At 41.6% G+C, this 27,277-nt stretch overlaps 5 protein-coding genes across 9 annotated transcripts; 3 read left to right on the forward strand and 2 right to left on the reverse strand.

Annotated features, from left to right (window-relative positions):
* The first annotated feature begins 189 nt into the window (after positions 1-189).
* On the forward strand, positions 190-7,076 carry LOC129580923 (L-asparaginase-like). Of its 4 annotated transcripts, XM_055471687.1 has the most exons (10): positions 190-314; positions 519-667; positions 1,983-2,045; positions 2,164-2,277; positions 2,395-2,916; positions 3,322-3,531; positions 4,536-4,993; positions 5,542-6,151; positions 6,258-6,448; positions 6,556-7,076. In XM_055471687.1, the coding sequence occupies exons 5-10, from the start codon at positions 2,669-2,671 to the stop codon at positions 6,786-6,788; spliced, it is 1,950 nt and encodes a 649-aa protein (XP_055327662.1). In that variant the 5' UTR covers positions 190-314; positions 519-667; positions 1,983-2,045; positions 2,164-2,277; positions 2,395-2,668; the 3' UTR covers positions 6,789-7,076. The 4 variants fall into 4 exon arrangements, with proteins under 4 accessions (XP_055327662.1, XP_055327661.1, XP_055327660.1 ...); XM_055471686.1 differs by lacking the exons at positions 190-314; positions 519-667 and having other exon boundaries at positions 1,780-2,045; XM_055471685.1 differs by lacking the exons at positions 190-314; positions 519-667 and having other exon boundaries at positions 1,780-2,045; positions 2,169-2,277.
* Positions 7,077-7,393: 317 nt separating this feature from the next.
* LOC129580891 (uncharacterized) lies at positions 7,394-13,646 on the forward strand. The gene is made up of 12 exons (XM_055471645.1): positions 7,394-7,631; positions 7,802-7,933; positions 8,025-8,101; positions 8,249-8,333; positions 8,396-8,755; positions 8,956-9,333; positions 9,610-10,071; positions 10,342-11,775; positions 12,147-12,539; positions 12,604-12,774; positions 12,878-13,188; positions 13,388-13,646. Exons 1-12 carry the CDS (start codon positions 7,548-7,550, stop codon positions 13,644-13,646), a joined length of 4,146 nt encoding a protein of 1,381 aa, XP_055327620.1. The 5' UTR covers positions 7,394-7,547.
* A 93-nt stretch (positions 13,647-13,739) lies between these two features.
* On the reverse strand, positions 13,740-16,726 carry LOC129581083 (hydroxysteroid dehydrogenase-like protein 2). Its single transcript, XM_055471965.1, has 12 exons — positions 16,589-16,726; positions 16,364-16,434; positions 16,155-16,247; positions 16,010-16,068; positions 15,891-15,941; positions 15,544-15,647; positions 15,450-15,482; positions 15,256-15,368; positions 15,131-15,190; positions 14,855-14,932; positions 14,360-14,710; positions 13,740-14,244 (listed from the first exon to the last, which is right to left on the reverse strand). The coding sequence occupies exons 1-12, from the start codon at positions 16,600-16,602 to the stop codon at positions 14,015-14,017; spliced, it is 1,257 nt and encodes a 418-aa protein (XP_055327940.1). The 5' UTR covers positions 16,603-16,726; the 3' UTR covers positions 13,740-14,014.
* Positions 16,727-16,918: 192 nt separating this feature from the next.
* LOC129581093 (corrinoid adenosyltransferase MMAB-like) lies at positions 16,919-19,213 on the forward strand. The gene is made up of 6 exons (XM_055471981.1): positions 16,919-17,216; positions 17,312-17,412; positions 17,480-17,573; positions 18,192-18,322; positions 18,478-18,575; positions 18,689-19,213. Exons 1-6 carry the CDS (start codon positions 17,152-17,154, stop codon positions 18,926-18,928), a joined length of 729 nt encoding a protein of 242 aa, XP_055327956.1. The 5' UTR covers positions 16,919-17,151; the 3' UTR covers positions 18,929-19,213.
* A 112-nt stretch (positions 19,214-19,325) lies between these two features.
* On the reverse strand, positions 19,326-26,371 carry LOC129581092 (somatomedin-B and thrombospondin type-1 domain-containing protein-like). 2 transcript variants are annotated; one of them, XM_055471980.1, is made up of 6 exons: positions 25,794-26,371; positions 24,669-25,116; positions 21,158-21,343; positions 20,750-20,870; positions 20,500-20,634; positions 19,326-19,887 (listed from the first exon to the last, which is right to left on the reverse strand). In XM_055471980.1, the coding sequence occupies exons 2-6, from the start codon at positions 24,940-24,942 to the stop codon at positions 19,743-19,745; spliced, it is 861 nt and encodes a 286-aa protein (XP_055327955.1). In that variant the 5' UTR covers positions 24,943-25,116; positions 25,794-26,371; the 3' UTR covers positions 19,326-19,742. The 2 variants fall into 2 exon arrangements, with proteins under 2 accessions (XP_055327955.1, XP_055327953.1); XM_055471978.1 differs by having other exon boundaries at positions 24,669-25,203.
* Between the last annotated feature and the right edge of the window lie 906 nt (positions 26,372-27,277).

The following is a 27,277-nucleotide window of genomic DNA, read 5'->3' on the forward strand; positions in this document are numbered from 1 at the left end:
GTAGCTTTTTGTACAAATATTGCATAAAATTATCTACAGGTAGATAATTTTGTCTACAGGTAGATAATTTTGTTTACAGGATTTTGGCTAGCGGTTGTTCTCAGCACGATATCGCAATTCGATATCGACTAGGAAAAAGCACCGTCAACAAAATTTTTAAAGAAACTTTGGAACTCATTTGGGATCTTTTGCGTAAGGAACACGTGCCGGCACCTACGCTAAAAACATGGGCAAAAAGCGCTGAGGATTTCGAACGACGGTGGAATTTTCCAAATTGCTGCGGCGCTATCGACGGGAAGCATGTGCAAATCAAGGTGATATTAACTGCCCTATTATAAGTAATAAGTGCTGTTCACAAATCATTTTATTCTGTCCATTAAAAAGCATACATATAGAAATACAGACACATGTATAGAAATACAGACATACTTAAACATATACACGTATACAGACACTATGACATACTTATTTACGTACTTACTAACTTTCCGAATTATATATCGAATTATTTTATTCAGTGCCCGGCAAAATCTGGATCGTCCTACTACAACTACAAAAAAACCTACTCGATTGTAATGATGGCAGTTGTGGATGCTAACTACCGGTTTGCGGCTGTGGATGTGGGCGGAAAGGGACGACAAAGCGACGGCGGGACGTTCGCTACGTGGTCAGTCGGAAAGGCAATTTCGAATGGCACAATAAAACTGCCCGCCCCTCGCGCTGTACCAGGCAGCACGAAAACAGTGCCATATGTTTTCGTGGCTGATGCTGCATTTCCTCTGAAAACAAATTTGATGAAGCCATTCGGGGGCTATAATTTGTCCGATAATCAAGTGATTTTTAATTATCGTTTAAGTCGAGCCCGCCGAATTGTTGAAAATGCTTTTGGCATTCTCGCCGCTCGCTGGAGAATTTTTCGCTCACCTATGGAGTACACACCGGAAACGAAGTATACAGCAAAAATATTTTGCGTTACGAGGTACTGAAACTAATTAAAATCCCAATCATCCTACAAGATCCTACAAGGCTGGTACTACACGAAGTTGCTTTTCTATCTGTGCAAATGGTAGCTTGCCAGATCCGGAATAAATTAGCATTTTATTGCACCCGGATGAAACCGTACTATGGTTTTGGCAGAGGAATGACCTTTTATTGTTGATGCTACGTAATAACTAATTGCACAAATACAATCAATGTCTGTTTTTGAAATAATCACAACCACATCCGGATGCTCGGTATTGGTCAATTCCTTCGCACTTGTGCGAAGGAGGAAGAAAATCCCCTCCCACCAAAAATGGTGCGAAGACGCTCTTCGCACTCGTTTTAAGAAAAAAGTGCGAAAGGCGCTCATACTTTTTGTTCGATGCGAAGGATCCCTTAGAACATTTTGCGCTCACACTTATTAGCACTTTTCGTCTTCGCACTGTGTGAAGGCCTTCGCACTTGAAGTGTGGCCCTAGCATAACAGTTTCACATAGCACTTCTAGAAATGGCAAGATAGTGCTTACGCAATATTTACCCACAAGGTCAAATTCGGCCAGCGAACTAGTCATTTCCGGTCTAACAGATTCGACAACGCGATGTCGGTGTTGACCGTGACCGGAAGAACTACTGTTACTCAAGACGGCTACCAAAACCAATACTGGGAAATGCAGTGTCGACGTCCAACCTTCCAAAGTCCCAAAGCCAATGTGGTAGATCACTTTAGTCAATCCGATCCCGATGGAGGATGATAAAATTTGGTGTACAGTATTCGTACTGTGTATAAATAAGGATAAAACTGGTAAATGAGAATCGGGACTAGTATTTGTACCAGTGACAAGCCTGTATACTCCGTATATACAAATAGTTTATAATTAACAAGTTTTATAATTAACAAGTCCCCATGACTTAATGTAGTTCTTTAACAAATTTTGCATTTTACGCTTGTGTGGCGGCATTATCGCAGTCTTTTGAGATTTGTTAATTGTTGGTGTTTTTAGCTAACAAGGTCGCAACTGCAACTGCAGCTGGCTGAATGTCCGCTATTCCTTTATTTGCAAAACGTAAGGCATTTTCCTAAAATAATTATGAATTCATTTGTAAACAAATTTTATAAGTTTAATTTACATCGGATGAATAATGAAAGTTTACTGTAATGAAAAAATGAATGAGGGCTTAAAGTACAGGGATAACATCGAGGAATGCAAGGCAGAGCATCCTGCATCCGGTCACGGTGATACTGAAAGTTACGCATCAACACAGTGACAAGACCGCCTTTTCTGATGACGTACAACGGTACAGTGCAATAAGTGCATAACAGAATTCAGTGTAAAAACTTGTAGCAGGAGAAAACTTTTGTGCGCGTATATTTCATTGTCTGAACTTGCAAATTAAGTGCCAGTTTTACTGCAGAAGATTGCCGCGCTGAAAGACGACTTCATTTTATTTGATTGCTAAAGCTGTGGAAAAAGTTTCAGCTTATTGTTAGCGATTTGGTAGCACCACGTTGTATGTCGAGCATCCGGGACTGTAAGGAGCAACGTCTTGAAAACCATTCTTGATTCGGAATTCACCAAAATCTCCAGCGACGATCAGCGCAGCCGCGCACCAACAGTCGCAGTTATCAGCGATACTTCCAAAGTACAGGATATTTAATTCCTCAAGTCGGCATATCTCGTTCTAAAAAATGGATAAGGAGACCAGCAATGCGGAGCTGCATAAGGAGACTCAGACTACGGAGGTTGTTGGTAAACCCGAGCGGAAGCGGCACCCAAGTATGTTGGAAGAACAAATCAGCATATTCAATTCGCTGGAGTACGATCCCCAGAAGCATGCTAGAGTTCTGGTCCTTTATACTGGAGGAACTATAGGCATGTGCTGGAAAAATGGTGCATATTGTCCCGAACCCAATTTCTTAGTGGATGCTATCAAAAGGTTTGCACCAGTTTCGAAGGTTTTTGGCGTACTGTCGTTTATCACTTATGATTTACATTATCGCTGTATCAGCGCATTGGTGTTCAATACGGAATGTCTACACTTATTCTCTCCCCAGACTTTTGTTATTGCAGGAATGTAGCGCTTGCTGCTGACTTACAGTTTTTTAGTAAGCTTTTAAAGTTATGATGATATGATCTGTTGTCATCTTTACAATTTACAGTAATTTCCTTAAACCAGAAAAAGCGTAGAAGCTCTGTTGTTTTTAGAATTTAAATCAGAAATTTATTACCTAGTCAAAGTTTACCGCCGCTGTTCTGGCTAATTGTCAATGAAACCTGTAATTTAATTCGGGAGCCATCGGAAAGAAGAAAAAAGAATTACTTAAGTCTATTTTTTCTACAGGTATCCGCATCTGCACGACAGCTCATACGCTACGGTCTTCACTCCCGATGTGGATCTGCAGCCGCTCGTCTTGCCTGACTGTCATGAACCGAAGACCATTCTGTACTACGTAAAAGAGTACGATCCTCTGCTGGATTCCTCTAACATGACAGCGGAGGAATGGAGCAACATTGCGAAAGATATTTACGACCAATATGAAGCTTTTGATGGGTAAGGCATTCTATGCAATTTATGTATTTACTGGTATTCGGATTGCCATAATTGGCTTGACGCCAGACTGTACTCTTCTTTTGCACAGAGAGAGATTTGCAATGCATTTGCTTTTTTCGTGAAATACGTAAATTAAAATGTTTCTTAAATTATGGATGTCGCTCAACATGATTAATTTTTGATTAATTTTCTAACGTTTGATACGGTGAGAAGTTGTGGTTTTGGTACATTTCTGACTCTTTTGAGTGGGTAGCTTGATTATTTTATGTGCGTGCATTTAGGATGCGTAATTAATTGACGTTCGGCTATTTACATGATTGATCTCCATGTGGCCAGCCACATTCACACATTACTATTTCATTACTTTTTGTTTATGCTCTTTTTTTCATCGATTTTTTATCAGATTTTCGAATCTCTGAATAGTTTTAGATTTTCAAGAAGCAGCATGTTATTAATTATCATGATTGCCAGCTGTCTCAGAAGATGGGTTATATATAACTACCGTGTTCAACTGACAAAACGAGTGCATTATTATTGTTTACTGTCAGTTACATGTAGATTTCTTCGATCCTGTCACGTTATTAATTTCTCGACTTTGGAAATTCGACTTTGATTTCTCGACTTTCAAGCAGATAAATACGATTTCTGCTTTTTTGTCATGGTCTTTTGTCGATGTATATGTCTGTTTCATGCCTCGATTAACCGCATTAGCTTTGGATTTTGACAACTGTCTACCCTAGGTTAGCGGCATGACGCTAACCTACCCTACCTAGTGTTATTTGGTGTGCTGTAAAGTTCCTTAGGTGTTTAATTGTATTTCAAAAATCACCATAAAAATGGGGTGAGACAGTATTGATTATTGCACCCTGGATTTTGCTGGTTGTAAGTTTGTGTTTGTTGGATTTGCTTAAATATGTTATAATAAATGTGTTGCGTGTATAATATAATTATTCGAGTTGCTTATTAAGATACGTGACGTAAAATAATTAACGTTTCTTTTATAGGTTTGTTATATTACATGGAACGGATACAATGTCTTACACGGCTTCTGCCTTATCTTTCATGCTGGAAAATCTGGGAAAGCCCGTTATCTTAACGGGATCACAGATCCCGATTTTTGAAGTGCGAAGTGACGGACGTGACAATTTTATCGGAGCATTGGTGCTTGCCGGATGTTACAAGATCCCTGAAGTGTGTATTTACTTTAACCATAAGTTGTTAAGAGGGAATCGATCAACAAAAGTAGATAACAGCGCATTTGATGCATTCGATTCGCCAAATATGAAGCCAATAGCATCGGTCGAAATAAAAATTTATGTGGACACGGATTCGATATTTCGGCCTCATAAACTCAACAAGTTTGCTTTCATGACAAATATGATACAGAATGTGGCCGTTTTGCGACTTTTTCCCAGCATTACTGCATCCACTGTGAAATATTTTCTTCGAGACCCCATAGCAGGTAAGCACTTAGTCTCTTAAGTTATGACTATATAATTACAACACAATAAAGTCCCGCTGAGTGAGAAATGGTTGTCACAAGGCTGGTGTTATCTGTTGGTTGCAAATAATGGAAGAGACATCTGCTTTTATATTAAGGGATCTACTGCGTTAATTGATTACGCCCAGGGACATATTAACGAGATAAACTAGTGGCATATGTGTAATAAATGCATAATAACTATTATGTAGTTGGCTTTGCCATAATACCAATCAATCACGCTTGGTATTATGATTTTGCTTGAAAAATCATGAGCTTTTAACTAAAATGCATTAAATGAACACAATTAGTTAGAATGTTCTTAATAATTTTCTTGGCATTATTGTTCGTTACGCTTTTTTAGAAAGAGTACTTTCATGTAAACTACTGCTTTAATCACTGCTTCTAGTTAGCCGTGTTTGGTATACTATAATTAATACTTATTAATCTCTGGAATCTTAGTATGTGTTACGTTGCGGCATGATTATCAGCCTTTTATCGTTTTGAAGGTTTGTTCTTTGCGTTTGTAGGAGTGGTACTTCAGACGTATGGGGCGGGCAATGGTCCTCAAAAACGAAAAGATATTTTAGACGCTTTCCGTGAAGCCACCGATCGCGGTGTGTTGATTATCAACATCAGCCAATGCAGTCGCGGCGTGGTCAACCCGTCGTACGAAACGGGTCAAGCGCTACTGGAATGCGGGATCATCCCGGGACACGATATGACACCGGAAGCGGCGTTGGCTAAACTCAGTTACGTCTTGGGAAAAACAGAATGGGATTACCAGCAAAAGCGAGCCATGATTCTGCAAAATCTGCGTGGAGAACTAACTGTGAAACAGTCACGGCAGTTGTCCATCATCGATGCTGATTTAATTGAAGCAGTGGCCCAAGTGATGCAGGTATCCTCATCGGAAGAAATGGCGGCGCTGCGTCGGGTGTTGTATCCCTCATTGATCTGTAATGCCACTAGAAGCGGATCGATCGCTACCTTGGAAAGTCTGAAATCGGCAGGGGCCAATTTGCGAGTGGGCGACTACGACGGGAACACAGCGCTTCATATCGCCGCAACTAATGGTCTTGTGGATGTGGTTAAGTTTCTGATTGATAACGGAGCGAACATTTTTGCAGAGGATCAGTGGTAAGTCTGAAATCTACCTGCATATGGAAATGATGTTCTTTTCGGTTTCTGCTTTATTTAAGTAGTTGTGAGTACCGCGTCATATTGTTTTTTTTTATTATCACAGGGGTTACACTGCATTGGATAATGCCGTACGCTTCGACCGTTTTGAAATTATTCGAATTCTCCGAGCAGCCGGTGCACATTTGAAACAAAGTCCTACCAAAATTGCATCGGAGCTTTGCTACACGGCCGCTAAAGACGAAGTGGATCGTTTAAGGAGTTTTTATTTTGCCGGCGCGAATTTGGATCAGGAAGGTAGTTTTCAGATTAACCGCTGAAATAATTATTCTGAGATATTTAAGCATAATTTGTTCTAAACATTAACATTTCCCAGGATGGAATTCTTAATAATGATATTGCAGATTACAATGGATGTACTGCACTCCTTACTGCGGTTCGTCATAGAAGTGTTTCGTGTGTAAAGTTTCTCGTTGGTGTTTGCGAAAGCAGCATTAGTCAGAAAGACCGCTGCGGTTTCACGCCGTATTCGGAAGCAGAACGGATGAAAGACAAAGATTTGATGTACATCTTATCTCATATACCTCCGAAAATCAAACAAACTGAATCTGGTGGGAAACTGAATGGATCTCCATAATCACAGAATCTTCCAGTGAGTTGATGACGGTGCCTGTTATTGTGACTGTATGTGTTTTATCGTGTTTGCTGTATATTGCCGGTTTACACACATCTATTCAGTACAGTATTCTTATTCTGCTCATTGCGTATGCATTTGTCGGTTGAAAGCTGAATTTGTTTGCTGGTGAATGTTTCACATTTGATGTCGTTTGTGATTGATAGATTTGCACAGTGTTGTTACACGCCTAGTCTTGCTAAATAGATGGAAAAAATAGCGGCTTATCAGACAATAAAGAATTACTCCGGATAGATTGTCGTTGCAGTGCACAAGACTTTTATTGACTGTCGATTAGGACGATCAACTTTACACTTGGAGCGCGAATTATAACCACATCGTAGAGATGGTATTGTTTTTTATACTGGTTTGTGTCGCAGCCATAGGAATGGTGGGGTTCACAAATGTATCCAGTGTTTGATGAATGACAAAGCCTATCCTAACGCGACGCTTGTCCTAACTGGTCGATTATCGGGTTTAGACATATTGCTAAATATAACAGCTTTGAACTGTACTCAAGCAAAAGTTTTTTTGCTCATTTTCTTTGTATCTGGTGCGCAGATCGAGTAACGGCCGTGCCGTCAAGCACTTACTGTTAGTAATAAACATTTTGTTATGGTAATGGAACTACTAAGTGTGAGGTCACACATGTACCTGGCACTTCATAATTAATCGGAAATTACTCCTCCTGTTTTTGGTGATCTCCTTATCAACTACTACAATATGCACCGATATTTTATCTATATTTTATTATGTTGGGCGACAAAGTTGTCGCCAATGTCCGCACAATTTTCTCAGTTCGGAATGGTGAGTTACCTCGTCAGCCTGACTTGTGAGTTACGCAAATCCGATGAACGGTTGAACGCAGCCTACCTGTGCCGTGTGCTAATTTTTAATTAAACTATGTAACTCTACTTTTGTTATCCGAAGTTAGCTCGTACTTTCTGGGCGAGTAATATATTTTGGTCAATGTTTAGACAAATGTCTTTAACCTCACAACTCAACCAACTCCAGCAGTTATGATGGAGACATGTGGAGATGCCTTCAGTAAATTCGCATTCGTGCCATTAAGTGCCAAAGAAAATCACGAAGTGGGACGACTCGTTGACGTATGTGTAATTGCGTATCTTCGAGGACTTCCTTCTTTCATTTTATCCGAAATGTCACCATGGTCCACACCGAAATCTTTTGATTTTTTAGTTTGATGGTGGTCCTGGATGGGAACCGTTTAGGATAATAAGCGGCAATGAAAAAGGACTGTTCAAAATGGATAAAGAGTACGTAATGGTATCTATGGTATTGACCTTTTTTTTAATTTTGGTAGCTCTTATTGTCAGTCTTAACGACGTCGCTACAGATTCATTTGCACTTTTAAGTCTTCGACCTATTTGGATATTTTTAAGATATACAATTTGACGCCGTAGGGGAATTTTGCGCACGGCATATCAGATTTTTGACGTGGATATTGGCGATTACCCTTTACGATTAGCGAGTATTAACGGAAATATGGTAAGTGCGACTGCTTAGACGAATACAGTTTTCTTTCGCATTGAAAGATATACTTTGCTCAGATTTGCACGGTATTAATAAACATCCGGATCGGGGCCAACGCGTCCCTTTTTGACTCGTTTACACGGAACCACAGCATGGAGAACAATGCTATCATGACCTTTGCCACGACTGTTTCAACGCGCGCAACAACCACCACTCGGTTACCGGTGACCACAACACCCAGCACGACCATCCGCACTACACCGACAACGACAACCACCTCAGCGACAACAACACCGACAACGGTTAGGACAACCGTCCTATTCACTTTGCCGCCGGCACTGACCACCACAACATTCCCACCGATGGGTTTCGCTAATCTCTTATCTCCAAATAACAGTCGGATATTATTGGATGATTTTGATGTGGACTTGGACAGGGTACGAAAATAAATTTGTTACAAAATGCCACCGATGCGTCATGCATTTATAAGTCTGCGCCTATTCAAATCGATAACACATAGATAACAAAAAATTAAATTATAAGAATTTTTGACTTAAGCGTTGGTTAATGTTTTTAAAGCTTCAGTGAAGTTTTGCTTCAATGTATTTGCCAGTTATCACTGGGTGCATATCTGCAGAAGAATGGCTCGAAACGTCAGTTCACCACACAAAACTTCGCGGGGACACCGTTAGGAGGTAATCCAGCACTAGGGACATTTCCCTTAGGTCCGCGCTGTGCTGACCCATTCCTGACCGTTGCTGTTCCCGCCGACACACCACCAAGTGTCCTCATAACAAAAGTGACCGCCACGTACGAGGTGGGCGTACCCATTGTGTACACAATCCCGGACGTGGTGTTTGATCGATTTCGGGTGGATGCTGGCAGTGGAGAAATTTTCACCGGACCGGCACCATTGTCAACAAGGCCGGGTCGGCAGTTTAAAAAGGGTAGCGTCATACCGCAAACTCGTTCTGCGCTGGAGTTTCGTGTTCGTGGCGCCATTCCTAACGGAGCGGTCAGTATTAACCACGCACTAAGAAAGAAATTAATAAGAAATTACGTTGCTGTATGGATACCTATATCTATATATGGTTTGGTAATTACGGTATCAATAGATAGTCTGTTATTAGCGATGCTTACCCGCGGGCCGCAGTGCACAGCAAACGTCAACAAAAATACGTTCAGTATCGTATTGAATGCATGTTTTGACATAAATAATAATAATAATACCGTAGAAGTAATTAAAAATTTGACGATCGATAATAGTGAAACCAGCTGCTGGGGTTTTTAGTATTGCGAAACAGTTATTCGGGTCAACGTTGTGCCGACGGTATTCCAAGCCAACCCCACGCCCGCTCCCTTAGGTGGGCGGAACCCGCCGTTCTTTATTAGTCAAAACCTGAATTTCCCCGTGACCAGCTGTATTCCTGGCACGGTAATCGGCCGCGTCGAGGCGCTGGACCCAGATGCCGGCGACCGGGTGCAGTACGCCATCGATAATCCAACCAGTGAGGTCGTCATTGATGCCGGTACCGGGATACTGCGCGTGGGCAGCATCCCGCCCACTGTCCAGCAGATCCGGCAGGTCACCGTTCGCGCCATCGATTTGGCGGCGTTGTCTAGCACGACCCTGGTAATTGTTAACTTCCAGTGCCGCAGCGCGACGTTTCCGACGCCACTCCAATTTTCCCAGGGAAGTTACCAATTCGTAACGACAAACTGCGCCATCGGTACAGCAGTGGGAAATGTGATGGTAAGCACGAGATCACAAAAATGAGGATACTGGGCAACCGCGTAAAGCACAGTGCATACACTCTGTTCAGTAAGCAGCCAAGTACTGCAGAATATTATTATAAAAATACAAATTGCTATGAAAATTAATTGTAGAGTGAATAAAAATGGTTTCTAAAGCAAGCGAAGTAAACAGCTTAAAAGACCTTGTATACTTCACTTCACAGTTTATGTAATAGGTATATATTACTGTCACTAAAGTAACTGACATAAATGTCACCTGTTTACGCAGATTTTGGGAAGTCCCTTCGGAGTATCGTTTCAGTCCAGTGCTCCTCAAGAATTCATCATCGATCCCAGCGGAGGCATCCGTATTGCCACTCCAGCGCTGTTCGGTCTGAACTTCCAGCGCACCATCACCGTTATCGCCACCGATCCCCGAGGCAGTCAGGGTCAGACCACCGTCAACATCATCGGCAGGTGCTCGCCTAATTTTGGCGCCGCTCCCCTGGACCCTGACCAGTTCGACCAGATCGACCGCAGCCGCTTTCCCACCGGTCCCTTCCCACCCATAAATCGACCCGGCACACCGCCATTCTTTGATTCGCGCAGCCCGGCGTTTCCTCCGCCTTTGGGCGCAGACCGCAACCCGTCCGCTGTTAGCAATTTTAACATAAATCCGAACATACCGCCACCAAACACCGGAAATGTGGACAATCCTTTTAATATGAACGGTGGTCCGCTCCCCGGCAATCCCGGTGTATTTCCGGGCAACAGCGCACCTTTCCCCAATGGTAACTTCCCACCGGGTGCTGAACCTAATGCAAACGGAAATCTAATAGCAACGGGACCACTGACCAATCCCAACATTCCCATGGGCGCGTTGAACAACCCCGGTTTTCTCAACGGCCCCTTTGGACCGCGGCTTCCCAACCGGCAACTGGCCATGGATCAACCGGATGCCATGATGCCCATGAACAATCGCGATCCCGGTCTGCTACGCCCGGTGTTCCCCAATACAGCGTCCTTTATCCCGGGATCCGGCCAGTTTGATCTGATCGTCAAAGTACCGTTCATCAATAATTCGGTGCCTGATAACCGCTTAATGGATGGATTCAGTGACTTGGAGAAATTCCACCAGGACGACATTTCGGCGTCCGAGAAAGGTCAACCGAACCAGAAGGGCATCACCATTGAGGCCGGACAGGATCCGGAAGATCCCAATGCCGTGGTGTTCTCCGCTAAACAGCTGAACAATTTCGGCCCAAACTCGGCGATGCTGGGCCAGAATCAGATCTTCCTTCCGCCCAATCAGATGATCTTTCCTTCAAGGCCCGAATCAGGTGGAAATTTTCCCCCGTTCCAGCCTGTAAATCCCTTTCCTGTCATGGTCAATCCCCAGCTCCCTTTGTCGCCCGATCGCCCCGCTTTTGGTCCATCCATTCCGAATTTTTTATTGCCCAACAATAACTTTCCTGCATTAGGTGGAGGACGGCCGGATTTCCCAATGGGTCAGATGCCGCAGAACGGGCCGCGACCGTTTGCTGGACCACCACCTTCTGATCCGTCCCGTTTCCTACCCGGTCCGATCTCTAGACCCTACGGCGTCGGGGGACAATTCACTGAGTTAACCATTCAGCTGCCGTCGTCCGCCGGCCAAACTCCGCCAGTATTTTTAACACCGTTGTGCGCTCCGCCCAGCACGAATTTCATTGGACGTGTTCAAGTATGTACTATGCATATACATTATACATATTTATATACAGTACTTAATTAAATCGTTCAGGCAATTCTCTAAAAAAATTCAAACAATCACATGCTTAATACAATCTTGTGCTTATTATTAGTACAACTAGTACGAATATAGATATAGATAATGTTTTTACTAGTATCAGTGCTATTCATGGATGTAGTCCCTGAGTGAACGTTCACCTTTGAATGTGTTTTTCTATGGCTATAGTTTTATAGATGGTAGTTGTACCGCTATATAATATTAGCTATAGTGCCACGTTGCAAATACCGCGTGCGTTTGGATGTTATATAAATTTAAATTGTGATTCCATGACTTTACAATAATCTTCTTTTCTCTGTATGTAGGCAGTTGACCCCGATCCAGTTGACAGAGTCAGCTATTTTATATGGAGCACTGGCGGGACGGACGTCTTTGACGTAAACGCGGTTACCGGCGAGATTCGCAGCCGCGTTGCTCTCGGATTGGGCACGTACAACGTCGACGTGGCTGCCCGCGACTTAAGCGGTCGCACGGCCATCATGAAACTGGAAATCACCATTTCCCCCTCCTGCCCGCTGCAGACCCGCATCAACAACAACTTCAACGCCAATCCGATCATCAATCCCGATCTGCCAGCGGTTCCAGATGTCAATCCGTTTTCCTTCGGTAACATGGGTGGACCGCGATTCGCCCAGCCGAACTTCCGGTTCTCCCTTCCCCCATTTGCGCCACCACGGACAATGATTGGCCAGATTCAGGTAATGTACGATTACGTACCAAGATTAATTGTTAATAAAGGAGTCAAAAATATGTACTTTGCAGGCGTCAAGCTCAGACGGATCACGAATTGTCTATTCCCTAACGCCGGCTGGTCCTGAATTCGATATTGATTTGGATGGACGCGTGTTTGCACTGATGCCGGTGGACGGTGTTAGAAATCTGCAGGTCACCGCTACCGACGCAATGGGACGATCTTCCGCAACTAGCATAAATGTATAAATTCAAAACATTTATCTTTCGCTTGGACATTGATATTATTTTAATTGCTTCGAAACAGAAGACAGTTATACCCGTTTGAATATTGCTTATTTGTTAGATTGTTAACAACGTTCGCGCACCGGGTCAACCGGGACCACCGGCATCGTTGCCAGTCTGTTTGCACAACGATCAGACACCGAATAATTTAAAGAAATCTCTGCAGCTATCCCACTTTCCCGTGGTTAATCATTTTGGCATTATTCGACAATCGTCGAAATCGGGGTTGGCTATTCAGGGCGCTACAGTCATTACCGTTGATGCTCCGTACGAAGGTACACTACCGGCCTCGCTGCCATCCGGGACAATACTGGGCGAGTACAGTGTGACGGGGGGATCCGGCATTTATCGGTGGTTGCCTGGAAGCAACAGGTAATGTAGTCATTTTAACCGAAGAAGTTGGCATTGTGTTTTCCTTTGCTATGCGCAGCACTGCATATTTATATTTTAGTGCTATAATAGTGTATTATTGCCTTATCTGTTTTGCATATGTTTTGTTCAATACATTGCGCCGAATTATTCTGCGTTTAGAAGTACTTCATTTTGCGGATTCATATTCCTTTCGTTGCAGTAACTTCGAAATCATCGGAGAGGGTGTCGGCACTTTACAGACGCGTATGACGCTGCAACCGGGAGCGTATGAATACAGGGCGAGCATTAAAGACAACGCCGGAAATTTAGGCAGTATTGACATTCAGATTATCGTCAGAAATCCCGATTTTGGGGAAAGTCTGGCGATTACACCTGAGATTTCTCCCATGTTAAATAGGCAACCGCATGATTCTGAATTTCACAACCTATTAGATAAGGACCAAACTGTTTTGTTCTAGAAATGTACCTGAAATGTTTTCACTGAAATTATTAATAAATTTATAAGTCGTTTGAAAAAGCCGATAAAACGAGTTCTGGCTTGCCTTCATCGCACCACATAGCAAATCATAGTTAATTTTTATAAACCCCATGAAACGACCGATAAAAGCCAACAATACCGAAAACACGTTTGAATGACAAACTAAACGTGGAAGACAAACAAAAAACGTCGTCTAGAACATCACCAAGATAGTACCAGTTATCAAAGTTTAATCTATGATTGTGCTGTTGTGCTCGTGCGAAGCAAGAGAGCAATCTAAATACATAAACCACGGAAAATAATCAGGAGTTAAATGCAAAGTTTTTCAATGTGATCAAGCCAGTTGCGTTATTTTGTGCGCTCAAGGAATTTGGAAAATAGTTTGTCCAATTTCATGGCTGCTGCTAGGTTTCCTTTCACCTTGATCTTCCCCGACATCACCGCCATTGTTGCGTCACTTCGGCCCGTAAATACGGCCATAAAGGTGTCCTTTTTCATAATCATTGTACACAAAGGATCAGCCTGCACATTCTCTTGACTCACGGTACGCTTCTTACCATCCAAAAACCATTTCTCGCCTAAAGCAATTTCAAATTTAAAAACCATATCCACGAAGCTAGGCTGATGGAAACTAAAGGATGCCGTTATAACCGCCTGTTTGTAAGCCCGCAAAGCGATTCGCGCTTCTCTTACCATCGATGTCAAATACATAAACACCGTCGAGTTTAACATCAGGCTGCGCCTTCAAAACCATTTCGACCTCCGAAAACACGACAGCAACCGAATCCGTTTCGGTGGCACTCTTTTCGACATTTCCAGAATTTTCAGCGCTTCTGCCACTTCTGTTTCGAATGCCGCTGTGCGCCGGTAAGACATCCTTTCCAATATCATCATCGATAAATCCGTCCAGAAGTAAACGATCTCCTTTTTCCATAGCATATCCATCGAAATTGGAAACACCACTCTCACGCAGTATATGTTCATCCAGCACAATGTGACCAGTGTACTCTCGGCTGTTTCTCGTAACGACAGCGTAAAATGCATCTGCGAAACAGAAACTAACGTTAACTGAAGTTTCCACTTTCACTCACAAGAGTCACGACAAGAACCTGTAATTGTGAATTTGTGGTAAAAATTGTTTTTCATCCTCCCATACTATTTAGATATCAATATCATGTACGGGTTTACCTGCACAAATTTCTGGCTTCCGGCAGCTCTTTGCGGCTTCGTCTCCACCCAGCATATTCATCGCGGCAGTCCAAATGGCTAAAAGATAAAAAGCAGCCAGATAGATTAATTTGTCAAGGTTTTTCGTTTCGTTATTGTTCCACCATTTCTCAGAAACAATCTACAATTATAAATTTCGAGTAGAAATACTAATGATACCTTCATACAGAACGCTACCATGCCACCACAAAATGCAAAATGTGACATAAAGTTAAAATGCAGTTAACCATTCATTACCGGTACGAGGCCACAATCCATTAACCGCAATGCCATCATCCTTAAACTCTTCCGCCATACCTGCCCGACAACAAAACCATCAAACCGTTAACGAGCATTATTATTCTGACGTGTTTCCATCTTACCTATGACACACATGGACATTCCGTACTTGGCCATTGTGTATGCGACATGGTTTCCAAACCAGACTGGTCGCAGACTCAAGGGTGGACTCAGGTTCAGAATGTGAGGATTTTTACTGTAAACAAGTTGCAGAAGGAAATTGAGAACATTTGAGCCTGGACGAAGAAGCTATGGCGGAGACAAATGTATTTAGTACCTCTTCTTCAAATACGGAATGCACAGTTTGGATCTGCAGAAACAACTGTTGTAGTAGTTACAACAAAACGGCGCATGAAAACCGCTAACCGCACGTTAGAAACGTCCCACGAGCATTGATCTGCTGCATCAGATCGAATCGCTTCATCGGTGTATCCAGAGTACTCGTGAGAGAAATAGCGCTGGCATTGTTCACGAGCTGAAAGAATTCAGTAAATCCAAGGTTACGATATCTATTATACACATCGTAAAATATTTAGCAAACTGGACGGTATTATAGTAAGTTTACACTGCACATACAGTACCGTAACACACAAATCGTTTATGGTTTTGTGCAGACTCTTGAATTTAATGATGTTGAATTATTAAATTTAAATGTCTTTGCATTCTGCGAAAAAGTATTTCTTCGGTCGTATCAGTATGTAGAAGAAGGCGCACTTACTATGTCTATTCCGCCAAATTTCTTTACCGCTTCTTCGACCGCCGATTGAACCTACAAAAAATGACAGGTTCAGTCTGCGTCAAACAGCAAGTTCCATCGCTTCCGTTGTTATCGCTTACTTGAGCTTCCTCGCGAACATCAACTTGAAGAGGAAGACACCTTCCACCAGCAGCTTCCACTGTGAAGAAAATTGTCAGATAAAGGAAACGTTTAATTTAAACTCCCTCCAATAAATCGTAAAACGAAATGTTCCCATTATTTTACCCTCTTCCGCAGCAGAAAAGATGGTTCCTTCGAGTTTAGGATTTGGTGTGGCAGACTTCGCAGCAATGACCACATTAGCTTTATCCTTGGCGGCTACAAAAGCAGGCACTCAAAATTCAAAATAAGTTTGCTTTCCGACGGATCAATAGCTTCAATGAGCAGACTAATATGGCAGCCAACATTGCACGAAACATCGTGCACAGGTTTACCTCTTAATGCAATCGCTTTCCCAATTCCACGCGATGCGCCGGTGATAAATACGGTTTTACCAGCTAACTTCCTGCAAATATAACGAGCACCTACAATTCCAGTTAAAAACAGATCATTTACAAAAGCCGCATGCAACTTGGAAACTTGCTTGATGCAGCAAACTGCAAGCAGGCAAAAACTGGAAACCGCACACATCTCTTTAGAAATCTGGACCCCCGACCTACCCAGAATTATGCATCTTGATCTGGATCACAAATAAAATGAAATCCACAACAAAGTGGTGCAGTACGAGAGCAAAAGCACCGAAAATGTCGGTTTAATATAAGACCAGAACGAATCAAAACTTTCCCACAAAGCTTTTTCAAAAAAAGGGAGAGGTGTGGAACAGCTGATTGCAGAAGCCCTAACGCGCTACTCAAAATCAGCTGACCGCCTCCTATGTGTGGACGCGTATCGAACAGGCTTCTTTACTGTGACCACCTGGAAACGTATGTTATCTTGCATTATTTTTTGCATGCAAAAATAACAACATTGCAGAATGCAAAATACAAAATCAGATCATTTGGATTTTGGAGTTCCTCTCCGTCTCGGCTCTTATTGTTCTGATTTTGAAAGACGAGACTCGTGCATGAGTCTTTGTTGGAGGTAGAATTTTAGTGCTTAATGCTCGCAGTAGAGTCAAAATACTTACTGGACTTCATTGACTTTTTCTGGTGTACGGGTACGGAGTTTTCGCAGCTGCATGTTTGAAATAGTACTCTGAGTACCGTAATCATTTTCTGCGGACATGACATCGATAATCCAGAGCCAGCGCGTATTGTTAAGTCAGATTTGCAGAGCAAGACTCTTGGCGTAAGGATTTCTGTTTCGTTCGTATTCTACATCAAAAATATTATTGTGGTACTTGAGCATGGGATTTTGTTCTAGTTGGCTTGATATTGGTTTAGAGTGCCGAAGCAAAATGGCAAGTGGCGGCTATCAATCAGCGACGACTCATCAGCGAAAACGATTCCCAAGTTTCGTATCTACACGAAAACGGGCGATAAAGGTAACACCGTAAATTTCGGTGTACTACTGTACACGCGTACTATTACTGCTGTTTTCTCCATAAACAGGAACGAGCGCCACGTTTACCGGCGAAAGACGCTCTAAGACCGATTTGATATTCGAGGCGCTTGGAAGTACAGACGAATTAAGCTCGACAATTGGGTAAGTGACCATCAGTCGCAAAACTTTGCTGTTTCGTTTTTTACCCAATTAACTCAACGGAACACGGAAAAAGCGTTGCAAAAAATTTTTAATTTCAATTACGAAATAAGAATATGCCATCTCGGATGCAAAGAAGCTCTGCCGTACCTTTTGTTTAACCTTGCCTTGATTGTACAGGCTTTATTTAATTAATAATTATTGAACACGAAGCTTTTTTATCTGGATCCCTGCTACCAAAATTACTCAGTTTTATTTTGTCTGTTGGAATGTCAAATGGAGTTGAGGAATACACCGTCATCTGAAAACCGATCGATTAAATTATCCACAGTCCACATTTTGGAAATATAGGTAGTGGCCAAAACAAAATCGTGGAAATCTTTCAAAATGGGTGGCTGACATTAATTCTGTTGAAATGAAAATTGGCGATAATCAAGCTACCACTCAAATTTTGTCAAGCCTCCAAAAGGATGGCAAATGAAAAATCATTCTCGTTTACAAACCATTCCATGTCCGTCGCGACTTATAAAACGCAACTTCAGGATGATAAAAGCTTTTTTGTAGCATAATAATTTGCAACCATTTCCTTGTTACAGCACTTAAACGCAAAACCGTTTTCAGAGTAGCTCGCGAGTTTGCGTCCGAGTTTGGGCATGACTTCGACAAGGAACTGGAAGAAATTCAGTGCATCTTGCAGGATGTCGCGTCTGCTTTGGCCACGCCGAAAACATCAGCCCGCGAAGCGCACTTAGGTAATTCAATGCATGGTGTGAATGGTATGTTTATGTGCTTGTGTTTCTGCTAGTGATAGATGAATGGGAGCTTCTAAATCCGCAGTTCGCTTCCTACGAGAATCAGCAGTTTATTGAAATATATCTGAATTGTTAAAGCTGGTGATTTCTGGTAGCTCGGACGGTTTTTTCTATGGACCATGTTACGAGCTTAGAAGAACGGATCGATAAGATGGAGGAAGACCTGCCAGCCCTCAAAAACTTCATCTTACCGGTACAATTTGGAGTGGTTGTCATACATGTTATTACACTTTGTCGCTAGAACAATGTTTGTATTCATATTACAAATGGAGTGTTGCAAAGTGTGTTCTTCATTATATCACGCAGTCGGGTGGAAAGACCAGCGCTTTCCTCCATCAAGCGCGTTCAGTGTGTCGGCGTGCGGAGCGTGCAGCCGTGGCTCTGGTCGAGAGCGGACAAGTGGACGGAGAGCCCTTGAAATTTCTCAATCGCCTCAGTGACTACTTGTTCGTTTTGGCGCGCTATGCGTGTCTGAAGGAAAATAAGGTGGAAAAAATCTATGTCAGACCACAGCCGGAGAAAATCCCTCGAAAACAGCCGCCGTGATGTGTCGACAATAATCGGATCAGATGAATGATGTACCGTAAATGTTTCTGTATGCGGAGGTAATTATCAGCATAATCGCTCAGTAATTACTGTTGATGTCTCATCTCTTGTGCGGAACTGGAAATATACTGAGCGCTGCAGTGGCTGCTGCGATAGACCGGTTTTGTCGACTAATCACTGCGGATAGATATCTTTTTGCGATACTATTTCGACATTTTGCAGTAGTATTTGCTTTAAATTTTATATTTGTAAGTTCTTCAAAATGCAGTTAAACCGATGTCTGAATCGATAGTTGTGCTGTCGGTTTTTCGAACAGAATAGTTTTTTTGCAGCTCCTTATCATTCTTTGCATAAGTATAGCCATAACATGACTGTTTCCTACTAATTTTACGGTAGTTTTTTTTTCTGATGTTTTAAAATACGGTTCGAATTTTGACTGTTAACAACTTAACATGTTTACTAAAATGAAAAATCTGCTTAGCAAAGTGATATCCACAAATACTGCACGTACTTACTTAAAGAACAATTATAACAAACAATTTGAGACAGCATTTCAAAACAGGCAGCTATCTTCGTATTTGGTCCCAAATTCCAAGGTTTAGAAAAATGCAGGAAAATAACAAACAAACATCTAACAAACACTGTCCCATAGAAACCATCTAAATTAAGACCACAACTTTAGCAATGCCACAATTTTGTTTAACGAACCGGATAAAAGAAGGTTTTGCTGAGACACTTGCATGGGCTTTGCTCGTTTTTCGGTTTGGGCTTCGTCATAGGCCTAAGGCCCTAAACCCATACTGCTCCGCCTCTGTCAGACGAATATGAAGGACTGAGAATCGCTCTGTGGGCAGCGGCAGTCCAGTTCGCGTGATGTTAATATCCATTTCCCGTGACATCCATTGGCTAACATGGCGCTCCATCGTGTTTCCGTATTTAATAGCCCTTGACCTTTACATCTGCGAAATATATCAAACATCAAGCTTAAACGCATATTTCATGTTGGGCATTAAGTATTATCAGTTCCAAAATCTTATCTCAAGTACATGCAGGGATTTGGACGTTCTATTAAGCAAACCACACTGTACGTAATGCGTTGCGCCTATGTACAAGAGGGGAATAACTGGATTGATCACTCGTAACACACAATCTACTAGGAACCAGCTTGACTGCACGCCAAAATGACCTATTGTGTATAACAGATCTACAAATACTTTGAATTTTGCATATATTATTAAAAATGCACACGTTTATAAAGCAAGTAAGAGCCACAAACTGTATTTGTCTTATTCTCAAATGTATGGACAAACAAGCCTATCGTGGATTGTAAAACAATGGTGGGTATAAGTATAACTATCCATCATACAGAAAAAGTTATACCAAATTACCAACTATGTGTTACCATTGTGTACTTCCTTTTGCAATAACTAGAGCGAAACATTATTTCATTAAAATTAATGTTTGTTGTAATGCATAACAACTCAGATACGGTTAACCGAAAAACTGCTACAGTTACTTACACGATCGATAACGCATGTTTAAATAATCAACTACACCGATATTGTGCTGACCTGAAGCCAAGGTTATTCTTCATTGCGCCTTTCTGGCATTCCACACAAACGCGTACACTATCCTTGAAGATTGATGACCACGTTTCCAGCTGGCAGCGTTTAGCGGCTTTCGTTATTTGGAAAAACGAACAATACCTGAAATGGAAACCAGATTACATTGTTTACGGCAGCGCGTGAAGTGTTTTGTTACGGCCGACAATAACCATTCAACCGGCTGCCCAGAAACGTGTTAGTTGTTATGATAACTTACTCTCGGCTGGATTCTTCCGCGGGATCCTTCGGATATCTCAACAGTAAGTTGTGTCGAATATCCTTTGAATCATTGTTATGTCGAGCGGTACCAAAGACGGCCGGGAGCAGCGCTGCAACCTCTAATCAGACAGAAACAATGAGAAATGCTCAGTTTGCATAATCCTTTTGTCTTTTGAGTATATAAAATGCATCACTGACAGCTTAAGTAAATGCGACATGCGTAGTATGCGGTTCGAAGCTTTATAAATTAGATTTTTCAGTATATAGTCGGTAAATCTTATTTTATTGCGACTATGGCTTGCAAACAGCAATACTGAGTATATTATGCTCTAGAGAACTGTTCAATTCTTGGATACGTAATAGCACTGTAAATTCTGTAATTATTAGTGTGATTATTGATATACACCTCTGTATTCGTGCCGTTTGGTGCATTCTGTATTGAAGCACGCACGCGACTGCAGCAACGCCGGGCACAGGCGTCCGCCGTTCGATGCTTCCTGCAGAACCTGTCTGCGCCGGCTCATTTTTCCCACTCCACAAGCAGACGAACACGTACTCCAATTTCCCCACGCTGAGACTATGCAGTCTTGAACTACAGAACGATAATTTGCAGTTAAAATAATATTTTTATAAACAGTTTATTATCGTCGTGCATATCATCAGTACCAAAGTGTATGTTTTAAATAATATTGTTTGTATAAATGCATTCGCAGAATTATAAAATGCTCGTAGTTTTTTGCTCTGTAGGCAGGATGCTTTTAAGTTTAATTTAACATAAGAGACAATAATTTAGTTTATACTGACTTCGTACAAATTACTCTTCAGCTAGTTAAATAGGATATTCTCATATGACGTGAATCATAACCAAGCACAAACGTTAACATCGCATCCCTGTTAAAAGACAGCGGCCATAATTTCGAGCATTTCCGGTAGTTGTTGCCGCAAACATTCATAGGCTAGCAGAAAATTTGCTATTTGGTTAAACCAAAGCAAGCTTGATACGCTATTGCTATGTAAAAAATCACTACTGTTTGTAGCTATCGTCAATAATCAATCTTGCGGAGAATGCAATCCATCTGGAAGTGGGAGCGGAAATGCATCGTGCTATGGATTCTCCTGAAAAGCGGGTGTAAGCGTAATTCCATTCATGGGAGCGGGTTCACCAATGCCGGCGCATGTGAACTGCACAAAAGAATCCTTGAGTGCTTTCTTAAAAAACTATTGCTACATTGATCCAGCTAGCGGTCATGGGCTTGACCCAAAAAACTGTTAACTGCATGGTGAGATGATAGATTCAGATGCACATACATTTAAATGTCGCCCGATGCAATCAATAACATTTTTAGCTGCACCACACATCGTTAACTTCTGATCATTGTTGCCAATCAAAGAGCGCAGCTACGCTATGACCTCTAACAATGGCTTATGGGATTCCTAAACGCTTCACATTAGACAAAAGCAACAAACATGACAGTGCCCCTTTATATGCGCTCTGACATTTTAAGGAAGATCACACGCTTGGTGATTTATGGATTTTAAAGGATCTTTCAAATGTTTTAGATGGTAAGCCAAAGTTGTTATATGCATTGTGCGCAGTCAGCGTACGGAAGATGCCGAGCTTGAAAGCCGGTATACGGAAGATACGTATCTGCGATATTGCGGTGTAATGCCACCAAATAAATAAAATGATGATTGTAACGTATTTTTACCGTTTCCTGCGACGGCTCTACATACGCGGATAAGCGGATAAATAGAAAAATTATCTGCAAATGCAGTTAACTTAATTTATCAACGTACGTGCACACATCAGAAAATTAGTTTAACGCATGTACAGTCACTATGAACGCCAGTCACAGAATTATTTTTTTTGTGCTAAATTATTTGTACTTTTGACTGGAAACCGGTTTTTCTTTTTCTTGGACAGCCGTTACAGTCGGCTTTTGTTGAAAAGATTTGAAGAAAAGTAGGTTAGCATACCATTTTTGAAATCATGCACTTCATCACTTTCTACAAAATCACCCAGAACTGACCGCTTGATTTAGTGGTGAAGTGTGGCGATAACGATCAGCGTTGTAATTAAATCAACTATCCATTATCTGTCCTTTTGAAAATCAAATGGTAAATAGCGCTGGGCGGCAGCAGAACCAACAGCAAAACGGTATTACTCGTATATCGCGGCAAGTATCAAGTGATGCCATTTGCGTGCGTACTACACTAATATTTCTTTTCGATTATAATACATTTGCGAATTCTTTGCTGGAGCCTAGAACCCCTCTGCTAGATCAGTTCACTGACAAGTGGCAACTTAACAAAATCAAATTGTTGAAAACCAAGTCACACAGAAGTTACTCTTATAAAACTACATAAAAAACTATTATGCGCTGGTAACCTGTACTGCCAACGTAAAAGTTAAAATCGAAGAAATAATAAAAAAACGTTATTTTATACCGAAGTATACGAAACTACGATTGCCCAGTTAATACCTGTTATAATTTTTTATGTTCATGCAAACGCATTTTTTAGCGGTTAAGCAGATCACACAAGTGCAAATTAAAATAAAACTCGTTTAAGACGAGGACTTTTCAAATCCCAAGATTAGTACCGATATCCATGCACACTGCACTACATAATTACTCTAACGAACTGACCATTAAAATATGTCATTCAGTGGGCACATAATTCAGCTAAGCGCAAAAGTTTATTAATCCCTAAAGCACAGGAACACTGGGACATGTCTAGAAAATAGTGCGTTGAGTAATTGTTGCAATTTAAAACCAATTTTCTGTCCCATAATTCATGGACTTGTAATCCTTTGAAACATGATGGGCACATGTTTATTCAGAATGGCTAGCCGTGCTGACGGCAAGGATTATGTTTCTTGTATCATAATGTCAGAAGGGTGTTGCCGTTACGCCTGTCCGTACAATGGTCAAGCCGTCTAATAGCTTTAAATTTAGGAAAAATAGCGGCTGACACCGTCCTGGGTTTGAAAAAGACAAATAAAATATACGAGTGTAAATTATTATGGTTCACTACACGATCGGTGTAAAAGGATGCCGCACCTACATGCAAAGTTAGTGCATAAAAAATTAAAAAAGAAATTGAATAATTACTTGAATTCCTACTGCTTATCGCTGAATGCTTAATTAAAAGCGCATACGTACTTTGCAGATACAATGTTAATTGTGCATTTGTATTTGTCTACATTGCGAGATAGAATAATTCGCCTTATGAATAGTGTTTTAGTTTCTATTTGCAAACGACCTATTGTTAAGAACACAACACAGCTTCACTGCAGCAGAGCTATAAAAGGTAATAAAACACAAGGCGACTGTCCCGTGTCCCTTACCTAATTGTTATTTGGCTAGAGGAGTCCTGCAGACTGCCTACAGTCTGCGCGTAATTGAGTATCGTGGGCTACAATGCTAATAAACTCTTTGAAGTCTGATGAGTATTTAATTCCGTCTCGCAGGGAGTTACGTGTGATACAGGTATTGTATTGTGCGGTATGTCTTATGCGCAACAAAGAAGAAGCACTATCTATAAATAAAGTCCGGTCACTTAGGTATGTCTGCGTTTGTCGTCCACTCTTAAACAAGATTATCGATTATGTCTGGACTATTGTACAGGTAACATTCCAACAAAGCGATGCGCACAGAACGTCAGAAATAGGAACCTGGAATTTTTTGTAAAACACTCCAGAAAGTAAATACCGTTATACGGCAATAACAGGCAGAGACTCAGAACCGATTGTAGTCTACCATAGTATTAAAGGGCAGAGATTACAGAACAAGCAACTGTGCTGTTTTCGAAAGGTGACTTGCATAGAGAGGCCGACGTGGGCTACATGTTTGTTAATTTTTCCTGACATTTTCCCTTGATACGAGTATTGTCATATTGACATAAGGACAACTTACCTCCGCAATAAGAACGCAAATCATGACAGCAGTCGCCTAATGTTAAACATGACTCGTCGCAATAACACCGGATGGTCCGATTCGTATCCAAGTCTTCGATGATGGAATTGGGGTGGAATTCGGATACAACACAGGAAGAATCACGTCCGCTGCAGCACATTTGTCTGTCGCGGCATCCTAATGGTTCATAATCAGATGATTGGCCGGTCGCACCGGATATCAGACCACATGCCGGGAGAAGCGTAACAAGCAGGACAACAGCCCAGGGCGTCATCGTCAGGTGCAGCCGCGCAGGCACAGCGGATGACCGGGAAGCAAGAGTACAGTGCGTTGCCGCTTCCCGATTATTATTATTATTTCGGTGTATATATAAATGTATGTGCAGTTGGCAGTACTGGGCAGATGAGGGATAAGGGCCAAATAGATCCTAATAAATTTCCCGCCTGATCTGCAATGTCCATATGGGAAACGTGATCTCTTAAAGATGGTTAAATGATGCCGTTTTGTTTGACGTGGTCAACTTCGGTGCTGGACTCTACGATAAGATTAATATAGTACATCTTCAGTCCCTTAATCACACCGGTGCGCACTTAAACACTGCCCTCAAGATTACAAAGCGTGTACAGAGAGTGAGAGAGATAACGATCTATATATTTGAATCTCATTATTCCGAGCTTGTATGTAATTAAAGTCTGAATTTAAGTGTGTCATTTATTTACTGCATCTGCCGGAGCATAAGGAAAACCGGCTAAACGACAAAGTCCGTTCGTCTATACTTTCGTACGGTACATCACTTGATTCTAGCTAGCTTCTAGCAGGCGGAAAATTTATTTTTAAGAGTACATCGCAGTATACAACTATAATCACAAAAGAATCTCAAAACAAGATGGAAATAAGTAGTACAGAGTGCGGTATGTGCGGGAGATGTGAACACTGTTGCTACTGGGAAAAGTAGACAGAATTGCATTTACCTATTAAAGTATCGATGTACATCGGTAAACAGTATTCAGGCTATAGTTTACTTCTACTTTGGATTATTATGTACTTCTACTACTCTAGTGTAAATAATTTCTTTAAATTATTTGTTAAGATTAAAAGGCCGTTACAATCTTACGCTGTACGTACCGCGATATGTTCAGCGAGCATCATCCATGACAATATAATGTCAACGGCACACTTTCCACATGAAGAAAATTCAGTGATGGTACAAAATGCCGGTTGTTAGCAAAAAATTTCCCTAGAATAGCAGCAGCAATTGAAAATGACCATTAGTCACAAGGAGAATCAGTAAATTCGGGCGTCGGTGTATACAGCAGTGTCCTCTGTAATTTGTGGCCGAAAACGGTATGTTGAGCGCTTTTTACCCGGGCGTAATAAGCCCTCTATAAGCCATCAATCAACACTGTCCAATATGAACACAGCAGCAGCGCCCACAGAAAGACGAAATATAACCGTGATGTCCGAATCAAGTCAGCATTAAAAGACAGAGAAATGAATATGAAAGAGAAAAATCTTCTCACGCCATCGACATGTCAAGCGGTGAAAATTGGCTTAACTACCGTGCTCTGGACAGTGGAGCCGAAAAAACCGCGCGCTCTCAATTCAGCAGCAGCATACAACGCCAATTGTAAATTCTCTGACTTTTCTGAATATATTTACTCTGTTTCCGGTAGAATTACGTAGTGGTCAAGCTGGCCTAGAGCGGGTCTAATTGTTAATTTACACAGTACCGTCGTGCCATGGCAAACAAAAAATCACTCAAAGCATCCACTGACCGACGCGCGTAACACTGGCAATTACTGTATCGCGTTGAATTGCGAATAGCCATAATCGCCAATCAAAGCAACCTCACAACTGTCCTCAAACATAACTGATCTTCATAATTGAAAGATCATCTTGCTGCGGTCAGACGGTGTTTTCGGCGCTTACATACTCTTCGCATGCAAAGCAAAGACTCCGCTGGCCCCTTCCATAATTCGCCCCAGGAAAGTGGGCGGAGTCAACGAAGAAGCACCGGCAACGGGCAAAAGTGTTTGCATAATGCAGCTTACGAATATCAGCAAAATCGACTACGTGCTCACTTGTCAGTTAGTTTAGATAGACTCAGAGTTCTCAAAAGTTCTTTTAATCAAGGTTTTGACTGTGCATATTTTCAGTTATTTGTGTATTAGAGATGGGGCTGTTCATTAGCACCATACACAGTGGCTAGTCATATGAAATTTAAATTTCCGCTAGATAATAATTATTGCACAATAAATTTGCATACGTGTTAATACGACGCTTCAGCATTTTGGTTTGCATACTGTACTGTAAATCATCCAGGGAGCTGGTACAGTATCTATATGACATTAAAAATTATTAAATGGCACGAATGGTTTGGAGAACTATGTTAGCAAAGTAACACTAGCGCTTTTCTGCATTATAAGTTTTAAGTATTGTATTATCAGTTGAATAGTGCATTATGAGTTAGATTAGCAATTATGGCGAAATGCATATTTTACATATTATAATTTACTTCTCTCACTTACTGCCGGTTAGCTTTGATACTCTTGGCTTTGAACTTTATCATCATATCTGTATGTCGGATGATCGGCCAGTCGAAGCATCCG

The sequence above is a fragment of the Paramacrobiotus metropolitanus genome, unplaced genomic scaffold (genome assembly GCF_019649055.1).
Source record: "Paramacrobiotus metropolitanus isolate TYO unplaced genomic scaffold, Prichtersi_v1.0 Parri_scaffold0000005, whole genome shotgun sequence".
Taxonomy (NCBI): domain Eukaryota; kingdom Metazoa; phylum Tardigrada; class Eutardigrada; order Parachela; family Macrobiotidae; genus Paramacrobiotus; species Paramacrobiotus metropolitanus.